Source organism: Protopterus annectens, chromosome 4.part0 (assembly GCF_019279795.1).
Source record: "Protopterus annectens isolate FY-2018-M chromosome 4.part0, PAN1.0, whole genome shotgun sequence".
NCBI classification, from domain to species: domain Eukaryota; kingdom Metazoa; phylum Chordata; order Ceratodontiformes; family Protopteridae; genus Protopterus; species Protopterus annectens.
Window position 1 is genome coordinate 1,401,259,397 of NC_056733.1, and position 24,988 is coordinate 1,401,284,384.

The 24,988-nt window shown below is 37.7% G+C and overlaps 1 protein-coding gene across 1 annotated transcript in view; it reads right to left on the reverse strand.

The window, feature by feature from the left end:
- The window catches only part of SEC24A (SEC24 homolog A, COPII coat complex component), a 2,581,543-nt gene that overhangs the window by 1,413,397 nt on the left and 1,143,158 nt on the right, over nt 1–24,988 (reverse strand). Inside the window, exons 9-10 of the mRNA XM_044069234.1 lie at nt 5,786–5,895; nt 3,368–3,480 (exon numbers count right to left, since the gene is read on the reverse strand). Coding sequence (XP_043925169.1) covers nt 3,368–3,480; nt 5,786–5,895 — 223 coding nt within the window. The remainder of the gene's footprint in view (nt 1–3,367; nt 3,481–5,785; nt 5,896–24,988) is intronic.

Sequence of the window (24,988 nt, forward strand, 5' to 3'; positions counted from 1 at the left end):
ATCTATCAGACCCAGCTTCATACAGGCCCATTTTAATACTAAACCAAGATTATAAACCATTCATGTCTATAACAGCTATAAGAATGACAAAAGTAATGCCAAAATTGATAGCTATGGATCAATGTGGTTTTGTGGAGGGGAGGCAAACATCTGACAACATTAACAGAACATTGATGATCCAGAAGGAACAGAATGTAAGAAAACACCATTGTTGTTGGTGGGTCTTGATGCAGGGAAAGCTGGGACTTTACAAACAGGGAATGGAAGCATTTGCATTTCCTGAAAAAAATTATAAGGTTGATTAGGAGGATATGTGAGGGATCGGAGGCAAAAATTTAAGTGAGAGGGGTACTCTCTGATAATTTCTTCTTGAGCAGAGGAACCAGGCAGGGGTTTCCCCTTTCTCTTTTGTTATTTGCATTATATTTAGAACCACTGGCAATGAATATAAGGGACTCAGAAAGTCAAAGATGTTATTAGTATGGTAATAAAAAAAAATGGCTCTGTTTGCAGATGATGACATTTTGTACATGACAAAACCAGAAAGAGACATTACAGTGCTATGGAACATTTTGAAACCGTTTCAGATCTTTTTGGGATACAAAATTAATGAAGTTAAAACAAAGGTAATAGTAGTAAATTATGTAGCCACACACGAGGTTCAACAATATCCATATTTGTGGGGAAATGATAAAATTAAGTATTTAGAAGTATAGATTAAAAATTTACTCTGGTGTGACGCATAAGGATATGTGAGAACAGACTAAACAAAAGATAATACAAAAACTGAGGACATGGAAACTTTGTTGTATGGATATGGATATAAGATGGAAGCAGTCAAAATGTTTTTAGTCCCTTTAGTCTTATACACATGTCAGGCATATTTTTATCAACCAGAGGACAAGTTGTGGATAGCAAGTAATAAAGAGTTGGAAGGGGAAGATCGCAAGAGTCAAGTGGGATAAGATGATTCTTCCAGTAGAACAGGGCAAACTGGGATTACCCAATTTGAAGGGGTATTTCAGAGTACACAGTTAAGGCTCCTATACATATCACAAGCAGAAAACTATCATTAAATGTGGAAAGGGATGATGTTGAAATGGGGAGGTGGGGTGGCTCAAGAAACAAAGAGTGACTGGGATTTTGGATGAAGGCCTTTAAGGAGAATAACAATAACCATACAGAATATTATATCCATAAAGTAGCAGAAAGTATTCTAAGAACTAAGCCAACATGGGAATGGAAAAAGGAGATTCTGCAGATAGGCATGACTGTAGTTAGGGATAGAGACCATAGGCAAGAGGGGGCTGGAATCTATTGGAGAAAAGTGGCAAAGGAACTAAGGTATTGGGAGCAAATAACTAGAGAGGGAAGGGTAACAGAATGGGAACAGGCCAAAAATTTATTTGGACTGCAGGTTAGAGATTACCTGCCCTATCAAGGACTGATATCATGTATAGACAAAGAGAAAGAAATAGGGAGGTCCTAAACAAAATACCAGCACTGGTACAGTTTTTAGTAGAATCTAGAACAGAAGCTGCCATTAAAAAGGAATAATAAGTACAGCATATAAAATATTGCATGATAACTATAAGAATCAATCAGAGGAGGTTAGAAAGGATTGGGAAGAGAGATTAGATAAGCAATTCACAAAGAAACAATGGGAGAATATATGTACGTCTCCCAAATATGCAACAACATTTAGAAGATTTAGGATTTTTGCTTGGAAATGCTTAAAAAGACATTTTTATACCCCAAGTAGACTCCAGAGAATTTTTCCTCAAGTAGACACCAAATGTTGGAGGTGTGACAGGGAAGAAGAGGTACTTGAGAATATATTTTCGGGAAGGTTGGTGGACTTTAAGGATTTCCTGCGAGATGCAATGTCAGAGATGCAGGGTGGGCAAACTGGTGTGAGGAGGGAGATGATTTTTCTGAGCTATGATACAGAATCGGAATTGCCTATACATGGTAAGGCCTTGCTGTGTCTAATTATGCTGGCTTCAAAAATGCAATTACTAGAAAATGGAAATCAAAATCTAAACCAACTATATTAGAAGTAGTGAATCTAGTAACAGAGATAAAACAACTGGAACAGAGATATTTAGAAAAAGGAGCAAACTACATAGGAAACAATGGGAATCGTGGGAACAATACATACAGGGGAAGAATTAGGTTTAAAATAAGGCAGGACTTAAATGAGCTCTGTAATATTTGATTGAAAATGACTGGGTAGATTAGAAGTGATGTATAATGTTTGCAACTGGAAGTGTGTCGTGTCAGTATGGTTTGTGATGTAACATGCTTGCAACTAGGATTGTGTTGGGGTGGTTCGTTTTCATTTACATAAATGTGTAACTGATTAATAAAGATGTTTCTTGTTTAAAAAGGGCAGGGATTAAATAACTTGTGCAGCACTGCTTAGGTTATATGATATACAGCAATATATGTGAAGTATAATTTTTGTTAATGTTAATTTAATACAATTTGATTACTTTTGTATAAATGTAAATCTGCCTATGTCAGAAGTGATGATTCAATAAAGGTGTTATAAAAAAAAATCTTCTTCTAATTAACCCCACCAGACAAGGACAAAACCTCTCAGTCAGCAGGCTTAGCTATAATAGAAAATGGCTATCATCATGCATAATTTCGTAAATACAGTCTATGAAGCTGCTAATATACATCCAATGTGTGTATGTTGCACACAGAAACCTTCAAATGAACTTTGGATTTTAAAGTGCATTTCTGTGATATCACAATGGTTTACAATGGAATTTGACAAATACCTACAATGAAGTAATTTCAGCAACTAGACAAAAGACGAAGGAATAACTTATTTTGCAAATGAAGAATATTCAAAAACATGGTAATAACACAGTAACAAAACGTCTTTTAGATAAGTAGTTGACTTTAAGGTGTCTTTAACAATGCAATGTTTTACTATGCAAAACCTTACATGGTTAACACTGCAGCAGATTGTTGCTACAGACAGATACAATTATGTCTTGCCTATCTTTTAAGTGATATTTGGACATTTCAGCCTAGTTAATCAAATGGCCAAAAAAAAAACATTTTTAGGTAGCAGAGAAGACCATCATACCTCAAGAAGGACAGGCTCCCCTTGCACCCCTAAACTAATAAACGCAACTCAATTATTACAAAACCTCAGGACAAGTAATAAAAAAATGCTGACATGGCATAGATGGGCTTGATCACCTTATGCTCACTGAAAAGTGGGATGGGCGTAATCGAATATTCTAGAAAACATAATGCAAAGAAACACCTGTACACGATGACATGAAAACTGTACACACATGTAACATTTTTTAAGAAAAATAACAGATTTAAAAAAAATAAAACTTACGAGTTGAGATTGTCCAACAGGGACTGACAGAGTGCATTCAAGTACCCAGTTTCCACTGCATTGTGTGAAACATCTAGCACAAAAAGGTATACAGCTGGCTGGGGTGGTCTGAGCTATAGAAAAAGAAAAAAAAAACTGTAATCTTAACTGATTCATTCTGACAGTGGTATCTGCTCTGATAATGCCTTACCTGTAACTGATGATCTCCCTGTAGTGCTTACCACATTAGGTGTTCTAATATGGTAGTAACAATGTGCAAAAGAAAACTACTGCACAAGTCAGTAATGAAGAAACAAACTTTGGATAGCAGATATAGACAGCTTAGTCCACCTGCTCTATTTAATTTTCCTACATAATGAAGAAACTGCAGAAGTAACCAATCAACACACTTTTTTCCAATCACAACAAAACCCCTTACAACTCTTCCATGTATTCCTGAACACAGTTAGTTTCTGACTCTCATTCTCCACAGGAAGACTGACAAATACACCTTCACTGCTGTCCACCTTAACAATAATAATAACAATAATAATAATAATAAGATCCATTTAACCAGGTAGGTCCACTGGAGACACAGTCCCTTTCCGGGGTGACCGGGGAGCAAAGTCTACTTAAGGGACTTGCTCAAGGTCGCACTGTAGTCAAAAAAGGGCTGAGGGAAACAAACCCTGTACCACAGGAACTACAGTTCACAGACTTAAACTTCTGCTTCAAATGCTGAACTGCACCATGTTTTATTTTAATTTTTTTTTTCTCTGAATGATGCTACTTACTTGAATACTGCTAATTTCCTTACAGTATTTAAAGTTCCAGCCACATCCAATCTGATTTTTCTTCAAGACTACAACAAATTCCTTGTTTTATTCTTCAAATGACTTAAGATGTAGGCCCTCAACTGTTCAAAATACTTTTCTTTTGAGATTCCACCTGCTATCAATCTGCACCCTCATAGACAGGTTTCCAATAACTGCATTCAGTATTCCAACTAGAAACTCATCAGATGTATGCAAAGGTGCACAGAGAATTTTAATACTTACCATTTCCTATACACTCCAGTACCCCAGAATTCCTCACTGCTTTTGAATACTGCTGCCTTACCAATTAGGTTAATTGATATGAGCACCCCCAATAACCCACTCCATGTTTCTCCGACATCAAGGTGAAAAGTTTTGCATAAACTGTATTCAATATCCAAGATGCTTTACTTAAGTTCTACTCCAAAGCTATTTGATTATATTTTCGTGATTACTGTGGCAATTATTCTACTGAAATGTAGTAAGGCCATATCCACAGTCTCACATTTGTCTGCAGTTTCGGACTTCAGATCTTACAGCAGTTCAACATTAGGCTATATTTTTCTCTCACAAAAGCAAACTTGACAGATCAATGTTTGCCTGCCCTTATCTTTGTCTTACTCAGGAAATCCTTCTTTGTTCTTCAAATACCTTATAATCCTCACACTTTGCTAAAAATGGTAACAAACTGTGTTACTGAATCTCCCCTTTGTTCTTTAGAGATTATGGTATAAATCCTGTCCTGACCCACTGCCCTCTAAACATAGGTTATGCATTCGTTCAAAGGACTGGCATCCACTAATTCAGTGTTATACTACAAAGTAGACCTATTATCTTCTAGGCTCTCTCTTCACACAGTATTGTGATACTTAACATCTGTCTACTCTATAACAGCCAAAGAAGAAATTGGAGAAATATTAAAAGGAAGAGCAACTGTCATAACTCTCAACCTCTTAGAGCAAAAAATCCAGACAATGGCCCAAAAATAGGGACAATTTTTAAATATTGTTCTTACAAACTGAAAGTTGATAAAATAACAGGTTTTCCACTAGTATGAATTTTTTGAAGGGAATTAAGTCTGAAACTCAAACGCCTATCACTATTTTCTAGATTTCATCCTCAACGATTTGCTAATCATTTGCCAGACCAAAAAATATGAGGCAAAAATCTGGCCATTCTGTGAAAATCTGGACAGTTGAGAGGTATGGCAACTGCTTAAGTTAAAATTTATGCAATTATATTATTGTTACGCCATCATACTTTGAAAACAAGATAATCAAGAAAGTTAGACATTAAAACAATGCCCATCATGCCAGAAAACTTGCCTGAAATTGCACAGTGCTGTTAAAAGGACTCCTAAACACTGTAATGTTAAACTGAATGCATGACTCTTCTTTAGAAAACTGAAGTATCACAGAAGATCACAAAAGATAAAAATGCGTAGATCTGTAAATGCTGTTCCTGATAGACGGGGGGACTTTGACCTTTGGAGGCATCCTGCAAGTGATAAAACTACTACCCAAATATCATTACAACACATCTCCTCTGAGTGCATTTTTTTCTTTCTTTATTTATTTTAAATCCGCTCACATTCATAGTCAGTATAAGCTTCCAAAAAACATACCATATATTCTGAAGGTGCAATAAGTTCTATTGTTGCATTTTGCACCTCAGGCCTTTTATGTGGCTCTCCATATGATCTTGAGACTGGATTGTACATGAACTCCTCAGGAACTGGAAAAAAAAAAGTACAAAGCTTTTTCAAAAAGCAAATCTTGTACTTCATGCTATTGTAGTATGTATTCTTTTAATACAAGACAAAGTGACTCTAGGAGCAGTAAAAGAAACAGATCATTATCTTAGCTTATCTCTTAAAACAGTCAACCTGTTTAAATTGTAGAATCACAGTTCTCTCTGCATGCCTATATCATATACATCATTAAATTTGCTGGTATCATGCTCTTGCGTATATGCAGTTAAGACTGCACTGTGCCAACTTTACTTTGCTAAGCAACAAAGGCAAAAATAAAGGAGCAGAGTCAATAAATTCAAAATGTCATATGCATAAATAATTAGGGCAGTGCAAAATAAAAAATGAAAAAGAAACATGCAAGGGGACTGTGAGTGGGCATCTGCATTACCACCAAAGATGTCCTTGCTCACACTCTCACACAGACACACACAGACACACACAGACACACACAGACACACACAGACACACACAGACACACACAGACACACACAGACACACACAGACACACACAGACACACACAGACACACACACATAAAACAGTACATGTAGTCCTCACTGCTGTCTGCATATATGCTCAGGCTTCCTTGGTACTAAGTGCCAATGGAGAAAAAAACTGCCTGGACACCAAAATCATAAGGACTTTCTTGCACCCAAGAAGGAAAAGAGCAAGCCAACTATCCTGAAGAAACCAGTCACATAATAAAAAAGAATGATGACAAGGGGTTGCTGTTGATATAGCCGTGAAGACTTCACTGTTTTGGTAAGTGCAACTTGCACAACCATACTATGTTCATCAGTCGCACTGCTGCAGTAGCCTAAGCCAAGTGAGATTACCATAGCTTATCCAACCTGGGAGGATAAAAATCCAGGCATCCCTGAAGAATCTTTCTAGCAAACTGAGATCTGAAACTAGAACAGGAATCCAGTTTGCAATGCTTAGGAAAGGTAAGCACTGAGGACCAATTAGCTGCCTTCAGAATGTTTGTAATCCACTCCTTTCCAACATGCCATTAAAGAAGACAAGGCCATAGCACCGTGAGCCTTTATACTGGCAGCAATGGATTTACCATGGTGAAAATAAAAGGCTATAACCTGGGACAACCATTTGGATATACTCTGTTTAGACAAATGTTGAACCTTCTTTGTCCCTTCTTAGGAAATGAGCAGCTGATCAGGTTTCCTAAAGGGCTTAATTACATCAAGATAATGCCAACATTACCTAAGCACATCCAGATTAACAAGAATCTTTTCTCCATGATTTTAGGATTCTAGAAAGAATGCAAGGAGACTGATGGATTGATTTAAAGTAAACTCTGAGACCACTTTTGAATGAGGGATTTGTATGTAAAGAAAACTCTATTTCTTTGGAAAACCAAACAGGGTTCACCCACCACAACAGCTAGAAACACAGATACTCATACTGCAGATGCCAGAGCAATGAATAACGGTCTTCCCAGTCATAAACTGTATATCAGGCCAATCAGTAGGATCAAAGGAAGACAAAGTTAACATTTACAGCGCAAAGTTAAGATCTCAAGAAAGTTCCACCTGTTTTCTACGTGGCCTAATACGTAAAACCTCCTTCAAAAACAGCTTGACCAAAGTCTGAGATGAAAAAGGACGATCCATGGGCAGACAGGATGAAATGGCCAAAAAATGAACCTTCCCAGAAGATTAAAAAAGGCCAGAGGAAAGTAATGGCCAAATTTTGTCCAATTGTATAACCAGTGGTACATAATCCCATTCAGGGCCCTGGTTGTCAGCTAGGCACCAACTAGAAAACCTCTATCACATGTTAACATGAAGATTTTTTGCAACAGGCTTTCTTGCATCTTTTAATACCTGCTGCATGTTCTCTGAAAAAAGGTGCCGAAAAGATAAATAAAATTGAATCATGCAGGCAGTGAATCACAGAAGTTTCAGATTATGGTGCATCAAACTTCCCCTGGTCTTGTGTAAGTAGATCCAATCAGTGAGGAAACTTGTGGCAATTGTCCTTGGTCAATTCTATAATAATGAAGAACCACTGTTACCTGGGCCAGAAGAGAGTCACCACAATGACCTATGGAGAGCCCTTCTGAATCTTCACAGTTACCCTGGATAATAGTGGAGAGGCATAAAGGAACCACCCTGTTTAAACTGCAGAAGCATCGGTTTCTTCCAGTCTGACTGTAAGGGGCCCTGGAGCAGACTCTGCTTAGGTGTCTGTTTTGAAAGGAGGTGAACAGCTTTTTTGGGTGTTTTCTACAACTGGATCAATTCCTGAAAAAAAAAAGTCCCCCATTTAATTTCCATTCATGAGTGTCTGACATGGTCCTGCTCAGATGGTCTGCCACTGTGTTTTTTATCAAACAGAATATAGGAGTCTTGGAGTGTGAAGTCATGCTTTACAGTAACATCCCAAGTTATCAAAGGCAGCCTGCAAAAAGAGAAGGATCTTGGGCCTCCTTGCTAAAGTACCACATCACTGTGGTATTGTATTTTTTCACCTGTAAAGGTCTCTGGGATGACAGATGGAGAATTTCTATAGCACAGATCACAGCGAATATCTCTTGTAATTTGATGTGCTTTGGCCTGTCTATAACATTCCAAAATGATTGCACTTCAACCCTTATTGAAACAGCATCTCATGCAAAATTCAATGCATTTACTGTACAGATTAAGCAAGGGTTGGAATAGTGAAGAGAAGGCCTGGATTTGAAAAAAATCTGATCCCACCAGCACAGGAGTTCTCTATTCACAAAACTCAAAACTAAAACAATGAGTGAGAAGGTCACTGAAAAACCAATCAGTAAAAACAAATTGGAAACTCCAGCAAAGCTAGAACTTCCACTGAGTGACCTCCCAAACCTCTTGTATCAGAGGCACATGGGATATATGCAAATGATCTTTATGAACATCAGGTGTTTCAGCTCATTGGCGATTCTCAATGCCCATGACTTGTTTTGTCATTTTACTGGGCAATTTCAGGCCAATAAAGCCAAACCCTACTAGCTGTGGATATGCATATTTCGGCCTTGTTATGACCTCATCAGCATAGCAAAAGCAGAGTGTTTGACTAAGCATTAGAAACACGGGGTTGTTATACCCAACTGATTTCCATTATCATTAGGGTCACTGCAAAAATATCCCAAACAACAAACTAAAACAATGAGTGAGAACATCGCTGAAATAACAGTGTAACAGCCCTGTGTTTTTAATGCTTAGTCAACCACTCTGCTTGTGCTGTGCTGATGAGGTCATAACAAGGCCAAAATATGCATATCCACAGCTAGTGAGGTTGGGCTTTATTGGCCTGAAATTGTCCAGTAAAACAACAAAACAAGTCATGGGCATCAGAATCACCAATCAGCTGAAACACCTGATGTCCATAAAGATTATTTGCATATATCCCATGTGCCTCTGATACAAGAGGTTTGAGAGGTCACTCAGTGGAAGTTCTAGCTTTGCTGGAGTTTCCATTTTGTTTTTACTAATTGGTTTTTCAGTTACCTTCTCACTCACTGTTTTAGTTTGTTGTTTGGGATACATTTATAAACAGTAGAGGTTTGAACATGAAGGATTTGTTAGAGAAGACACCTAGATCCTTTGGACAAAGATCTGCCAAAATGGCTAAATGTGGCAACTGTAAATCCTGTAAATTTATCAACGATGGTCCTTATGTCTGTTTAGGCAAATGCAAGAGAACTCTGAAGAGTCCTGGCCACTGTAATTGCAACACAAGCATGGTCATTTACGCTGCTACCTGTTTATCTTGCCCGCGTTCTATATAGGTATAACTACTAGAAAGCTAAGACAAAGAATTTTAGAACATTACAGAGATATAAAAAACAAAAAAAACAGTAATTCATTATTTATTCATACGAACCATTGCCCAAATTTCAAAAAGTTTATATTCTTTGTCATAGATAGGCTTTATACAAAGGAGTTTGGGGGAGACTACAAAACTATTTTGGAGGTAAGGGAATGCCTCTGGCAGCTGAGATTAGATGCTAGTAATGCTCCAGGTATCAATGACACTTTGTCTTTAGCGTGCATTTTAAGACATAAGGCAGCCTGCATTTAACACACAACAATGGTATTTATACACATGGAAAGGATACGAGCTTCTGTTTTAATTAGGACATTAATAATACATGTTAGTTTTTTTATTTTCATTTTACTTTTTGTTTTTGTTTTGATTAACCACATTGTGACCTTAATATATAAGAAATATTGATCTTTCAAAAGTTAAAGATTTGGTTAACAAACACCTAAGGGGTTAACCAATTAATTACTTGTTTGTTTCATTAGTTCTGTTTAATTATGTATTAATTGATATGTGTATTTCAAGTTTGTTCTCAATGAAGTTAACAGACTCTGAAGATGCCCAGGAGGGTGAAAGCGCTTAGTCAGTAAAGCTTTTTCAACATTTTATATTTGGACAATAAAGGTTCAGTGATTTTACCTGTTATGTTACTTCAGTGCCTTTCTGTTTATTAGTACCTTGCATTTTTCGGATAAACCTTGGAAAGCCTGGGCTAAAAACAAATCCCACCTCTTACTGCAGAGATACAAAGAGCTCTGTAACATGACCAAAAGACTAGTCATTAAAGATAAGAAAGCTTACTTTTTCTTTAACCAATGTAGCCCACACAAAAATCTAAAAAAATCTGGACTACCATTAACAACCTGCTCCAACCTGGTAACCCTACTACTCCCAACCCTTACCCACACTACACTGCTATAGAAACTGCCACCATCCTTACCAATTATTTCACAGAAACTATCCAAAAACTTGCTTTGAATACACAAAATAGTATTTCTGATTCAACCCCTCTATCACCCCAAAACAAAACTCTTCCCAATACATTCTCTTTTCAACCAGCTGCCATCACCACTATTAAATCTCTCCTAAATAAACTCAAGCCCTGCTCCCCTTCTGCCGATCAACTACCCTCCCATTTTCTAAAAATAGCTGCTCAATCCATTGCCTACCCTATCTCTATTCATATCAACCATTCCATTTCTGAAACCCTTGTCCCAGACATATGGAAATCCTTTTATACAATCACTCTCCATAAAGGCGGAAATTTTACTGATCCCTCTAACTTTACACCTATCACTATCTTGTCCCCCCATACAAAATCTTGGAAAAGTGCATCCATAGTCAGTTAATCAAACACATTTTCAACAACAACCTCATTACCCCTACCCAACATGGCTTCAGACCTCACCCATAGCACTGCCACTGCATTACTCTTTCACACAAACAATAGCTGAAACCTGTGACAACAACTTGCTTGTCTCCTGTCTATTACTCGATCTTTCTAAGGCCTTTGATACTCTCTCTCACTCTAAATTTCTGCCTAAACTTTCTGACCTCAGTCTCTCCACCTCTTCCATCAAATTGCTCTCTAGCTACTTCTCCATAAGGCAACAATCCGTCCGTTGGCAAACTGTCCTCTCTCCATCCCTCCCTGTAAATACTTGTGTCCCTCAAGATTCTATTCTGTGCCTCCTCCTGTTTAATATATTCACTAATAAACTTCACATTGCTACTAACCTCTCTACACTACTACAATATGCCAATGACTCCACTCATCTCAACTGCTCAAAGCATCCCAGAACTTCTTGCTCTCACTCAACAAACCTTCTCCTCTGTTGAAACCTGTCTCTCTGGCAACCAACTAATACCGAATCCAAAAAAAAAAAAAAAAGCTTCTTCTCTTCTTCCCTAAAACACTCATGCAGCACAAACCCTCTTTCTATATCACCTCCCTCAACACCACCATAATCAAACTTGAACTGCATATCAAACTACCAGGAGTAATTACTGATGATGAATTAAAATTTGATATTCACATCCAACAACTCGTACAAAAGACCCACCAGAAATTTGGCCTTCTCTATCACAACCAAAAATTCCTTACACCTTCCTCTAAATCCTCCATAGCTCAGTCCCTCCTTCTACCCCGTCTTCTTTATGCTGTTCCTGTCCTTACAAATGTTCAAGTATCCCTTATCACCAGACTAGAACAAACACCACAAATCTCATCACTGTCTCGACCTTAAAAAACTCCAATGGACGGAATTCTCTCATCAACTACTTCTGCCCCAACTATATATTACACACACTATCCTGAATTACCCTTCTTCCTGCCCCTCCATCTCTAAATTAGTCTCCTACTATAACCCTCATCGCCACCTCTGTACCACTAGCAAACATCTCCTTGATATTGACAAATCCAATAAAAATATCGGCATGTCCCTGTATAAACACTCTGTTGCTCATGCCTGGAACTCACTCCCCTTAACATAAGAAGCATTTATCAAAAGTATCGTTTAAAAAAGAACTTAAAGTCTTTCTACAAACGACATGGTCCAGACTTTACAAACATTTGAAAAAATTTGCGAAATGGACCTGTGGGCTATTAGAAATCAAACTATATATAGTACTCAAAAAAATCTGTACAATATTACCCCCCTACAAAAAGACTTTATAGAAATGGTAAAAGATTGTCAGATTAGGGTCATGAAACCCGACAAGGGTGGGGGTTTAGCCTTCATGGACCATTATAAATATGTTGAGTACCTGGTCGCACATCTTGAGTCACCAGCTTACCAAATTTCATCCATCAATGAAATTAATGGAGCCTATAGAAAAATTAATAGCATGCTTTATGATTTACTTTTGGAAGGATACATTAACACTGAAACTCTCAACTATCTCACTATGTCAGCTCCTAAAATTCCACTCTTTTTTGGCACCCCGAAACTCCATAAAGGACTCACTTCGCCCTCATTTAGACCAATAATAGATGGTAGAGGGTCTATAACTCAGGGATGTGCCAAGTATGTGGATAATATTCTGAAGCCTTTGATCAACTCAGAAATCCACATATGCAAAGATTCTTGGTCCTTCCTTAAAAACATTAATACCCTCATATATAATGACAGTATGTTGTTTCTCACTATTGATATTAGGGACCTATATACTGTCATTCCCCAACAAATTGGTCTTGCTTGGGTCAGAGAGTTCATGTTGCGTAAAAATGTCGATCATGATGTCATCAATTTGATTGAAACTCTCTTAGAAATTGTATTGTCTAACAATTTCTTCACCTTTGAGGGGAAGTTTTATCTACAAACTTCGGGTGTAGCTATGGGCTCGCCCTGCGGGGGATCTTTTGCCAACGCAGTTCTAGCCCATTGGGAGTTTAATTACCTATTTAAAGAAGAACTTTTTTCAAAATATGTCTCCTGGTATACACGATACCAGGATGACATTTTTTGTATATGGGAAGGTCATAGCGACCTGATCCCGTCATTTATAGAAAAAATCACTAAACTAACTGATTTTCTTGAATTCACATATAAATTTGATGACACAGAGATTAATTATCTTGATATTACATTAACTAAAGACTCGCTTAATCAAAAGTTAAAAAGTAAAATATTTAGGAAGCCAACATATTCTAATGCTTTTCTTCATTTTTCCAGCAACCACCCCTACCACCAAAAGAAATCGGTGGTTAAGGGTCAGATGGTGAGGGCAGCCCGTATGGTGAGTGATCCAGATGACTTCCATTTAGAATGTAATAACCTTTTTGACATGTTCATTGCCAGAGGTTATCCCCAGCGATTATTATCTAACATCTTAACTGAAGTCACTAATAAAAGGCAGATTGGACACTTTATGCCCTTGCTTTCTGACCAAAGTAATAATGATCCACAACACTTGAAAGATCATTTATACCCAACAACTTCAGGTAACATCAATTCTATAAACGAAAACAACAGATTCAATATCAGTTTCATACAGACTTATTGTTTTGATTCTTTTAGAATCAGAGAAGTTGTGAATAAAAATTGGGAGATAATAAAAGAAGATAAAACATTGTGTTCTTTATTGGGTGACTGCCCCAAAATTACATACAGAAGGGGGGAAAATTTGAAGAGCATTTTTCAAAGAAATACAGTTCGTAGGTCTAATAGACAGTGGGGTATGTTTAGATGTGGCGTATGTCCACAATGTAAATTCATTAGAGTAACAACAGCATGCACAATAAATGAGAAAGAATATAAGTGTAATGGGCATTATAATTGCGATTCTAAAGCCATCACTTATGCAGCTATTTGTGATTCCTGTAAAGCCTTCTACATCGGTAAAACCGAGAGAAGGCTAAAAAATAGAATCTATGAACATCAATATGCTGTTAAAAAACTCGATGTTAATAATGCTCTTGCAAGGCATTGCCTTGAGTCCCCAGGCCATGGGTTCCATTTTTTTGTATTACAACAGCGTGAGATTGATCCAAGAGGAGGGCCATGGCAGATTTTGTTAGAAATCGACGAACTGCTTTGGCAGATCAGGACTAGGGCTCATGTCTTCCCTGGTATTAATGAAAGTCTATCTATCAAATGTGTATTAAAATGGCTATCTCTTAATAGGTAAAAAACTATAATTATAATCATAATTATATTTATATGTATATTTATTTTCATTAATTATTATTCAAACCCCGTATAGGGCTAAAAAAGCCAAATGGCCATTTGCAATAATAAGATGTAAATATTACCTAGAATTAATGAGTTGTTAATGGCCATTTCTTAAATTACATCAAGGCATATTTTTATTACATATTTGGTTATTGTATTTTATTTGTAAGTGGGCATTATATTTGGTATATCAGCTCCCCTGTTTTAATTCATAACATCATTAGAGTGGAGTAATTCATTCAATAAACATTGGCATCAAATGGTCACCAATGTTTAAATTTAATAATATTGTAAAACAAACTTTTTTGTTAATTTTTCTGTTTAATTTTGCTAATATATGACATGTTTGCAGTTATAGGATTTAACTGCAAACAGGAGCATAAAGCGAAGTTTTAGATATGGTTCCTAAAAAAATCTATGCATAATATTAGCCTCGTGTTCCCTCCTTGTATATGGCTTCAGTAGTAGAAACACCCTAATAGGTTCATAACAACATTAACAGTATGTAAATATGAAGCATTAGTGAATATAACAATTGGTTGTATTCAAAATATGGATAAGGTTCTAAGTTCATAATACTTTGAATGTTTTTAAAGAATTTGTTTCGATTTTTTAAGGTTAGAAATGTATTAAGGCATTTGGACCATTAGTTTCCAGTTCTTTAAGGTTGTCATGGCTTTATTTAATTGCAGAATGCACTTCACCTTGATAGGTTAAAGATTTTTAACATGAATGTATATAATAAATGTTTTGTAAATTCGTGGTTGTCTGAAGAAGGCGGGTTATTTGAACCTGCCGAAAGCGCTTACGTTCATCTGGTTGGAATCGTGGAATAAACCTGTGCTTTTTATTTCTCTTATTGTGTGCTGTCCGTGTCTTTTGCTGTCCATGTCAAGCGCCCACTTGACCCTTCCTAACGTCTTTTCATTTTAACTTCTTTATATTGCAGCTGACTCTCATATTATTCCTTTCCATTCATTATGTACCAACTGCTTTCTGTTTAAATGCTTACACTATTTGAATTTACCTATATGCAATATTTTTCGACCGGTAAATTGATTATGTTTTAATTGTTTACTTCTGTTATGTTGTCTGCTGATTTCTATATTTTTATTAACTACTGTAATAATCTGTAACATTTTCTCTATCATAATTTGCAATTTCTTTTTTTTCCAACTATTGTATTAATTTGTAATGTGTAATTTTTCTGGAGCTTTTCTCCTTGGGTCTCCGCTGAAAATGGACCCCTGACTCAGCTGGACTAACCCAGTTAACAAATGTCAATCAATAAATAAATAAATATAAATAAACAGAAGTAATGTCAATCAATCAATAAATAAATAAATATAAATAAACAGAGACAGCAAACTGCCATGAAAAGAATAAAAATAAATGACTTCTGAAATCCAGGAGGAGATGGTTTGTTAGAAACTGCCAAACCCAATGTCCTGACATGAAAAACAAAATGTTGTTCAGATTTACGTATAGCTTTGTCTTGTCTAAATCATACCTGAGCTGCCTATGAAGATCCGAGGTGTGCAGAACTTTTTCACTAGCATATTGCAGAGAAGGAAAAAGGGAATGAAACTGGACAAACCGATTAAGGGACAACTCAATGACCACCTTTGGTATAAAAGAAGGATTAGTATGCAGACACCTTGCCTCTGTAAAAAAAATCAAAAAGGGGGAAGAGCCATCAAGACTTGAGTTCAGAAACTCTCTTGGTGGAGGTGAGGGCAACCAATACAACAGTCTTCCAGGTGCAATGTTGCAAAGAAGAAGGGGCAAGTTCAAAGGGAGCCTTGGTCAACTTCTCAAGAACAAAATTAAGAAGGTGAGACAAGCTTTCTTAGGGGCCTGATATGGAGGATGGCTTTTAGAAATTGTTTAACCTAAAAATGACAGGCCAACAGTGGATTCAAAGGTAGACAGGCATAGATTGATGACAATTGAGTTTTCCCAGAAGAATATGTCAAGCCAGCAAAGAGAAGTTCACACAAGTAAGGGAGAACCAAAAGTACCCCAACCACTGAAAAGGGATCCTGGTGAAACTTAAGACACCAAACAGAAAATCTTTTCCATTAGGACATATATGATTTTTTTTAGTATTGGGTTTCCTGGCCTTCTGCAGAACCTTAGGCAAGTCCTCAGAAAACTGGTGTCAAAATGGGATTAAAACCTTACCACCAAAAGTGTCAAATGAAGTGTGGACAGTTGAGGGTAAAGAACAGACCCCTTGTCTTGTGTGAGAACACCCATTCAGTGAAATGACATGTGATGACTACCCCTGGCCAGATTAAAAAGGAGGAGGGAACCATTGAGTCTGGGCCAAAAGTGAGTCACCAACTAGACTTTTAAAAAAATCCTGTTTGACCTTGTGTAGGACTCTGGGAAGAACAGGAGGAAAAGCATAAAAGAACATCACCTTCTATGAAAATGAAATGGCATCCACCCTCCAAGCCACAGGGCTTGGGCTTCTGTAATAGAAGCAAGGAAGTTGTTTCTTCAGAGGGGAGGCAAAAAGGATCCATTTGAAAAATACCCCAACAATGAACTATGTCCAGAAACATGCCTCTGTGAAGCATCCATTTGTAAGGTTCTGTCCTGGATATGCACAGAGTCTGCTATCAGGTTTTGTCCCAAAGGAGTATAAACTGTCAGAAGAGAGACCTGCAATTGGATATCTAGATCCCAGACCTAAAGGGCTAATGTGCAGACAAGATAAGACCTTGTGCACCACTGCTTGTTTATGTACAATGACTATGGTGTCATCTTTACAGACCCTTAAAGGGCCTGGAGACAAAAGGGAGTTGAAACCCTGGAGAGCAAGGATACCAGCTCACATCTCTCTGACGTGATCCAGTTGTTGATGAAGGGCCCAGAGACCCTGAATCCTCAGATTGGTGGGAGCAGCCCCTCACCCCTGGTCTGAGGTATCTGTAAAGATCTCCTGAGACAGGGTGGTAGGCTGGGAAGGGACACTCGGGTTGAGAAACATATGCTGAATCCACCAAATAAGCTCAAGTTTGAGACAAGAAAGCAAGCGAACTGGAAAGTCCAAAGGGTGGCAATGCAGAATCCACACTGACTGCAGGTGCCAATGAAACTTCCTCATATGAAGCTTAGCAAAAGGGAGCATGAAGATGGTGGAGGCCATGAAACCCAGAAACCTCAGAAATTCCTTGGCAGGGATGAGAGACAGATGAAGAGTTGGAAGTAGGTTGTTAGAGACAGCACCTTGGGAGCAGATCATTCAGATAAGGAAATATTTGTACTCCCTGAAGCCTGCAGAATGCTATGACTGGAGCTAGGTATTTGGTGAGTAACCTTGGAGCTGTGGAAAGACCAAAGAGCAAAGCAAAGAACTGACAATGTGAGGAAGAGAGAGAGAGAGAGAGAGAAACTTAAACACTTTCTAAACAAAGTGTGACTGGGCTTATGAAGATAGGTATCCTTCAAATCCAGAGAAACTAGAAAGGCCTGAGAAAATGGGGGGGGGGGTGCATCACCTCGACAGAAACCATCCAGAAAGTGTCCTAAATAGAGGGTGAATGGGATTTATAAAGACAGGTATCCTTCAAATCTAGAGAAACTAGAAAGGCCTGAAGAAATGGTGTCTGGAGAGAAAGCATCCTGAAGGTGGATACCTTGAGAAAAGTATTCAAAAAAAGAAAGGTTTAAAACAGGCATCCAGGAGCCCTCTTTCTCTAGGGACCAGAAACATCCTTGAATAAAACTTTGTGCCACATAGGGCCTCTGGAATGGGCTGAATGGTGCCTTGACCCAGTAAACCCTGCAACACCCCTGAAAAAAAATGGGGAATTGATGTGCAGGGGGTTGAGGAATGCCCAAAAAGGGGGGAAAGGTTTTCCACACTATGAAGTAGCCTTGACATATGACTGACAAAACCTAAAAGTCTGAAGTAATACATTGCTAAACAGGAAGTGACAGAGAAGTTCTGAAAGACAAAGGAACCTGGCTGAGGGGAAAGGAGGGCAGAATCACAGATGGAGAAAGATTTATCCTGAAAGGCAGGTTTTTGAGGTCTATGCTTCTCAGTTGGTTTAGCAAAAAAACTAGGAACTTTCTTACCTTTGGAGGACTGATAAGGCTGTCTACAAACAAAAGCAGTCCTAGCAAAATAATTCCTCTGAAACTTAAGAATGGGAAAGATAAAAATCTGATTATGATCCTTAATGACGTTATCTTTTTTTTTTTTAAACAAGATACATCTTTATTAAATTATCATGTATGACATAGGCAATCCTACATTTATATAAATGAAAATAAACCACACCGAAAATCTCAGTTGCAAACATTATCTGTATCCCTAATTGCAGTCATTCCTATCAGCAGGATCTCTTTTTTTTCACTCCTGTGTTAGCTTAGTTCTCAGAATACTTTCTGAATATAATATTCTGTACGACTACTGTTATCTTCCTTAAAAGGTCTGCATCAAAAATCCCATTGGCTCCTTGTTTCTTGAGCTTCCCTCTGTTTTAACATCTTTTCACTCTGAATTACAGTTTTCTGCTTGTGCTATGTGTAGGAGCCTTAACTGTGTCACTCTGAAATACCCTTTCAAATAGGGTAATCCCAAACCATCCTGTTCTATTGGAAGAATAAGCTTATCCCACTTGACTTTTGCAAATTTTCTCTCCAAGATAAAATCCCTCAGCTCTTTATTAACTGCTATCTACAACTTCCCTTCTGGTTGATAAAAATATGCCTGACCTGTTTATAAGAATAAAGCAACTAAAAACATTTCAACTGTTTGTATCTTACTATCGATACCCATGTAACAGAGCTTCCATTTTCTAAGTTTTTGTTTAGTCTCTTCCCACATATCATTAGCTGCCACACGAGAATCATTTTTAATCCATACTCCTAAATACTTAATTTTGTCATATCCCTTTCAGTATGGATACTGCTGAACCAATTCATATGTGGGTACATAATTCACTGCTATTGCCTTTGTTTTAGCTTCATTAATTTTGTTTTCCGGAAAAATCTGAAACTGTCTCAATATGTTCCACAGCACTGTGATGTCCCTTTCTGGTTTTGTCAGATATAAAATAATGTCATCTGCAAATAAAGCCAGCTTTTCCTGAATACCATAGCAATTATATCCTTGATTTTCTGAGTTCCTTATTTTCTTTGCCAATGGTTCCAAATATAATGCAAATAAAAGGGAGAGAGGACACCCACTGACTGGTTCCTCTGCTCAAGCAGAGATTATCAGAGAGGATCTCACCTAATTTAATTTTCACCTCCGATCTCTCATCTATCCTCGTAATCAACCTTATAATTTTATAATAGAATGCAAATGCTTCCAATGCTCTGCTCAAAGTCTCAGCTTACTCATGTCAAATGCTTTCTCTGCATCAAGATCCACCAACAATAGTGGTATTTTCTTACATTCTGCTTCCATCTGGATGATCATCAATGTTCTGTTAATGTTGTCAAATGTTTGCCTTCCCTCCGCAAAACCACAATGATCCATATCTATCACTTTTGGCATCACTTTTACGATTTTTTTTGCTATTATAGACACAAGTACTTTATAATCATGGTTTAGTATTGAAACGGGCCTGTAGAAAGCTGGATCTGATAGATCTTTATCCTCTTTAGGTATTACAACTACAACTGCTTTCTTCTAGGATATTAGTTCTTCTCCTCCTCCTAAAATGCTGTTAAGCAAAATCTTCTAGTACTTTATAATTTTTTCCCTCACAGCTTCCAGACTTCCACAGGAATGCTTTATATTCCTGGGGACATTCCTGTATATTGGTTAAATATCACCATTTTTATCTCATCAACTCCTATCATGTTAGCAACTGAGCCTCCTGTACCTCTAACCTTGGCATATTTAATTTTTCCACAAATATTTCCATTTGTATCTTTTCTTGATTTCCCTATTTCTCTGCTTTATACAGACTTTAATGGAATTTCTGAAATATTCCTAATACTTCTAAAGGATCCCTTGTTATAGGCTTCCCAAGCTTGGTGACAGCCCTTTCTACTTTCTGCAGCTTGAGTTATTGTGCTAGAAGTTTTTGTGCTCCAGAGTTATTGACAGTTAAGCTGAGCTGAAGAAAAATAGTGGTTTAGCCCCTGAAGAGAGCTCCTCGTGTATGTCTTTGAGAATTGACTGTCGGCCAACACTTACTTACTGCTATGCAGATAAGTTCACACTTCACTTTTTTGTTAGAAAATTAACTTTTTCTGTGAAATCATAACTTTTAAGATAGGAAAAATGAGTTTTGTTGACTGTCATGTGATTTTCATAGCTTTTAATGGGAGTGTTACCATTATTAAATATTTGATAGCAGGAGCTCTGCTTTTTTTTTCTCTGTTACTACTGTGTCTTAACCCCACCTAACCTTACACTCTTCCATTTCTTCTGCTAGTTGTTATTCCTGCCACATCCTAACATAAAAAGTTTGCTTCCTAAGTCTACCTGTGCTGTGACCAGCCAACAGATCAGGACCGACCAACTTCCACAGGGAAAAAGTATTTTTGATCTCAAAATTATATGCCAACAATAGACACCCTTGTAAATACTTTATTTTGGTTTTAATGTTTGATATCTGTTTAGTGGTTTTAGCCAACCTTTTTAAATAATTTGTAAATACTTCACTGTCATAAATAACCTGTATACATGTTTTCTTGTTTTTGGAAATGAATAAAAATATTTACAAAAAAAAAAAAAAAAAAAAAAGAAATTTACTAAAGTACGTAACTTGCCTTGGGCTAAATTGTAACCTACTGTTAGGCTGTTTGCTGTACTGGTGAGCACAACTCCAGAACACCAGCATTCCAAACCCTGTAGATAGTCTACTGTTAGTTTCACCCCCCCCCCTTTTTTTTTTTTTTTTTTTTTTTGACTTTAGCTCGCCAATCTTTGGCTCTATAAATACAGCTTATAGTGCCCATACAATTATTGTTTTTGATAACTCCACACCACTGAGTGTGACAAACAAAGTTATCTGAAACAGAAAAGCAAGCATAACTACAGCATTTATATGAGGGTTTTTGCAATTCAATCTCAATAGCTTACTTTATTGCAGAACGAGTCTTTGGCTATATACTATCCCACCTCAATTCTTCTGCATTTTTCCAGATCAGTTTAAAGTGGCTGATAGTTTTTTGCACTCTGCGTGCACACTGGGAACTCCCGCTATCTCGCTCCATTTGCCCTCACTACAGTCGAGCTCACTTCGCTCTCCTTCCCTACCCCCATTCCTACCCACCCCCATATCAATTAAATTTATTCTATCCTCACCACACCCTTCAAAAACTCCACCTAATCACCACCCCACATCAAAAGGCTCCCACCACATAACAGCTTAATAGTAACCCAACCCCTTTCTATCACTACCCCCAACTACATTCTACTCTCTTAACCTTACTTCACATTTAAACAATCCCTCCTACTCTATCTCCCCCTAAAACCAAATGCACAAACATGATATTCATACACTACTCATCCCACTATTACTAACTGCTCTCTCCCTCACCACATTCAACAATTCCTCCATAATCTGCTTAAAATCCGCTACCTTCCCATTTACAAACACACCTAAAACTAAACTAACTACAACATAGCACCCCAAATCTACAGCTTCACTAATGTTGAACTATTCCCATATAGATGCCTCCACCTACTGTCCCTTCAACAATTCCACTTAAACAACCATTAACATCCTCCAAATATTTCCCCCTAAGTCCTAATAAAAAGGTAATCTCCACTTATGTGGCGACATATACCCCAACACTGGCCCTATTCCCAACCAATTGAAGACAACCATCACAAACAATTCCCCCAAACCAACAAATCACTATACACCTCTCCTATCCAATATGACCAAGAATAAGTCTGACATCCTGCTTATGAATATAAACCTTAGAAGTCTCTTAAACTAAATACATGAACTCCATGCTACCCTACCACACTACATTCCTGACACTGCCATCTTAACGGAAACTTGGCTTAAACCACAAATACACAATAATAAAATCATTCTCCCTGGATACAATATTCTCAGACAAGACAGAACAACAAAATGAGGTGGAGGAGTAGCAATTATATATAACGGGATCTACTTTCATTAAACAAAAGTACGTTTTAATGAAGGTTACTTATCCGAACTGATTCCACTGAAAACTCTTCATAACAAAAGCACGGACTACTGAACGCCTTTCCCTGTGAAAGGAACCCCTTGACCACCATGGTGAACTTTTCCCTCTCTCCCCTTTAGTGCGATCTTGGAGTTGGTATATTTAAGTAGAGGTGGGGTGTGGGGGGCATGAGGGCACAGCCCCCCACTTTGGTGGGCTTAGGTTTGCTCTGTTTTGGTTCGTTACCATGGTGGCCAAGTGGTTCCTTTCACAGGGAAAGGAATTCAGCAGTCTGTGCTTTTGTTATGAAGAGGTTTCAGTGGAATCAACTCAGGTAAGTGACATTCATTAAAATGTACTTTCATTTAATGAAAGTAGATCTATATAAAGACAACTTCAACTTAAAAAATTACAGGTAAACGTCCCTGACACTGATAACACAGAACTCATAGCCTCACACATAAAACACAATAACAACAAACATATAGTACTGATAGCAGTATACATCCCACTTAATAACAACCCTACCACAGTTGAAAACATACTCTCATGGGCTTCATCTTCATTTAGTCAGGAAACAATACTGGCCCGTGATTTCAACTCCGATTGCAAATCTACTCCTCAGACAACCCCTTAAATCATATCAACCTGTATGGTTTTACCCAGCTGACACTAGTTTTGTCTATTCTTGTAGGTGAATGTAACAAAAAATCCATTCTTGACTGGACCCTGACTAATAAACATTACGTAACGCACTCTTCAGGCTGTCTACCTGAAAGCCTAAGTGACCACCTTATAACCTTCCTAAGACACCATAGCTCAGCCACATGACCAACATCATATAATCAAATACATACTACAAAAAATTCTCCCAGGACACTTTTAAACAAACATTATTAAACTGTAATTGGTCCCCATTAAAATACCTCCCATTAGATGAAGCAGTCGACTACTTCAATAACAAATGTCTCAAGGTTCTAAATTCACTAGCCCCCATAATACATATAAGAACAAAAAATAATTACTGCCAATGGCTCTCTAAGAAAATCAAAGAATTACTAAAACAAAGAGATAAACTCTGGCATCAACATTGCACCAATAAATCCAAAGCTTCCCTAGAAAACTACCGCCATCTAAGAAATGTCCGCAAAAAAATTAGAGCTGTTAAAAAAATTGTACCACACAAACATACAAACCAAGCATCAGAACAACCCACAAAAATTCTGGGCCTCTATTATCAGCTTATCCATCCAGGCATTAATCAGCTTATTCATCCAGGCTATACCCCCACTCCACCTCCAAATATCAAAAACTCAGAGGAAAACATAGCATCCCACTTCAACTAATTTTTCATAAACTCAATACTCACATTCATAAAAAGCAAAACTTGCCCACAACTCCCCCGCCCTACTGACACCAAATCACCAACCTCGCTCTCTCTTTAACCCGTCCAAACAAGTAGAATAAAGAAACTCCTAGGCCAACGAAACCCCACAACTCTTGCAGCAAACAAACTACCAAACAAATACCTCAAACTAGCAGCCGGTGTCATATGCTACCCAGTTTCAATACTGATCAATAGATCAATCACTGAACAGTACATACCTAAAACCTGGAAAAACCTCCTACGTAATTCCACTCCACAAAGGAGGCTCCTCACTTGAACTAACTACAAACCAATATCTATTCTATCCCCTCTTTTTAAGATCTTAAGAGAAGTGTGTCCACTATCAACGTATACAACACCTACTATCTAATAACCTCCTTTCCAATGCACAACATGGATTTAGACCAGGCCAAAGCACTACAACTGTACTCCTCAAATTTATCCATAATGTTAACAAACTAAAAAGCAATGGACAAATGGTTGCCTCAATCTTCCTAGAGATGTCAGAGGCATTTGGCACAGTTTCTCATGAACAACTCCTAAATGAGCTGGCCTCACTTAACATAGCTAAAACCACCCTCACCTGGTTCCAAATTTATCTATCCAACCACTATCAATCAGTCAAATGGCACAATAACCTCTCCTCCCCACTCCCCATTATAGTAGGTATTCCACAAGGCTCAATTATTCGGCCTCTGCTCTTCACAATTCTGATCAATAACCTACACAAAGCTAGTAGCCTTGCTATTATAGTACAATATGCAGATGACTCCACTGTCATCTGCTCCGCACCTACCCTAGAAAAATTACATGAAAATAGCCAAAAATCCTTTACTGCCATCGAGTCCTTCTTAGAAAAATACCAGCTCATCCTAAATCCCAACAAAACCAAACTAATGCTGTTCCCTAACCAATATCACAAGCCTAACCTCCCTCACCAGGACTTTACAATCACCTCATCAAATCACATACTAATCAAACCCACCTCTGAAACCAAGCTACTAGGCATTACTCTAGATGAGAAGTTAAGATTTGGCAAACATATATCTCACGTCATCAAAAAGGCTCACATTAAATTAGGTTC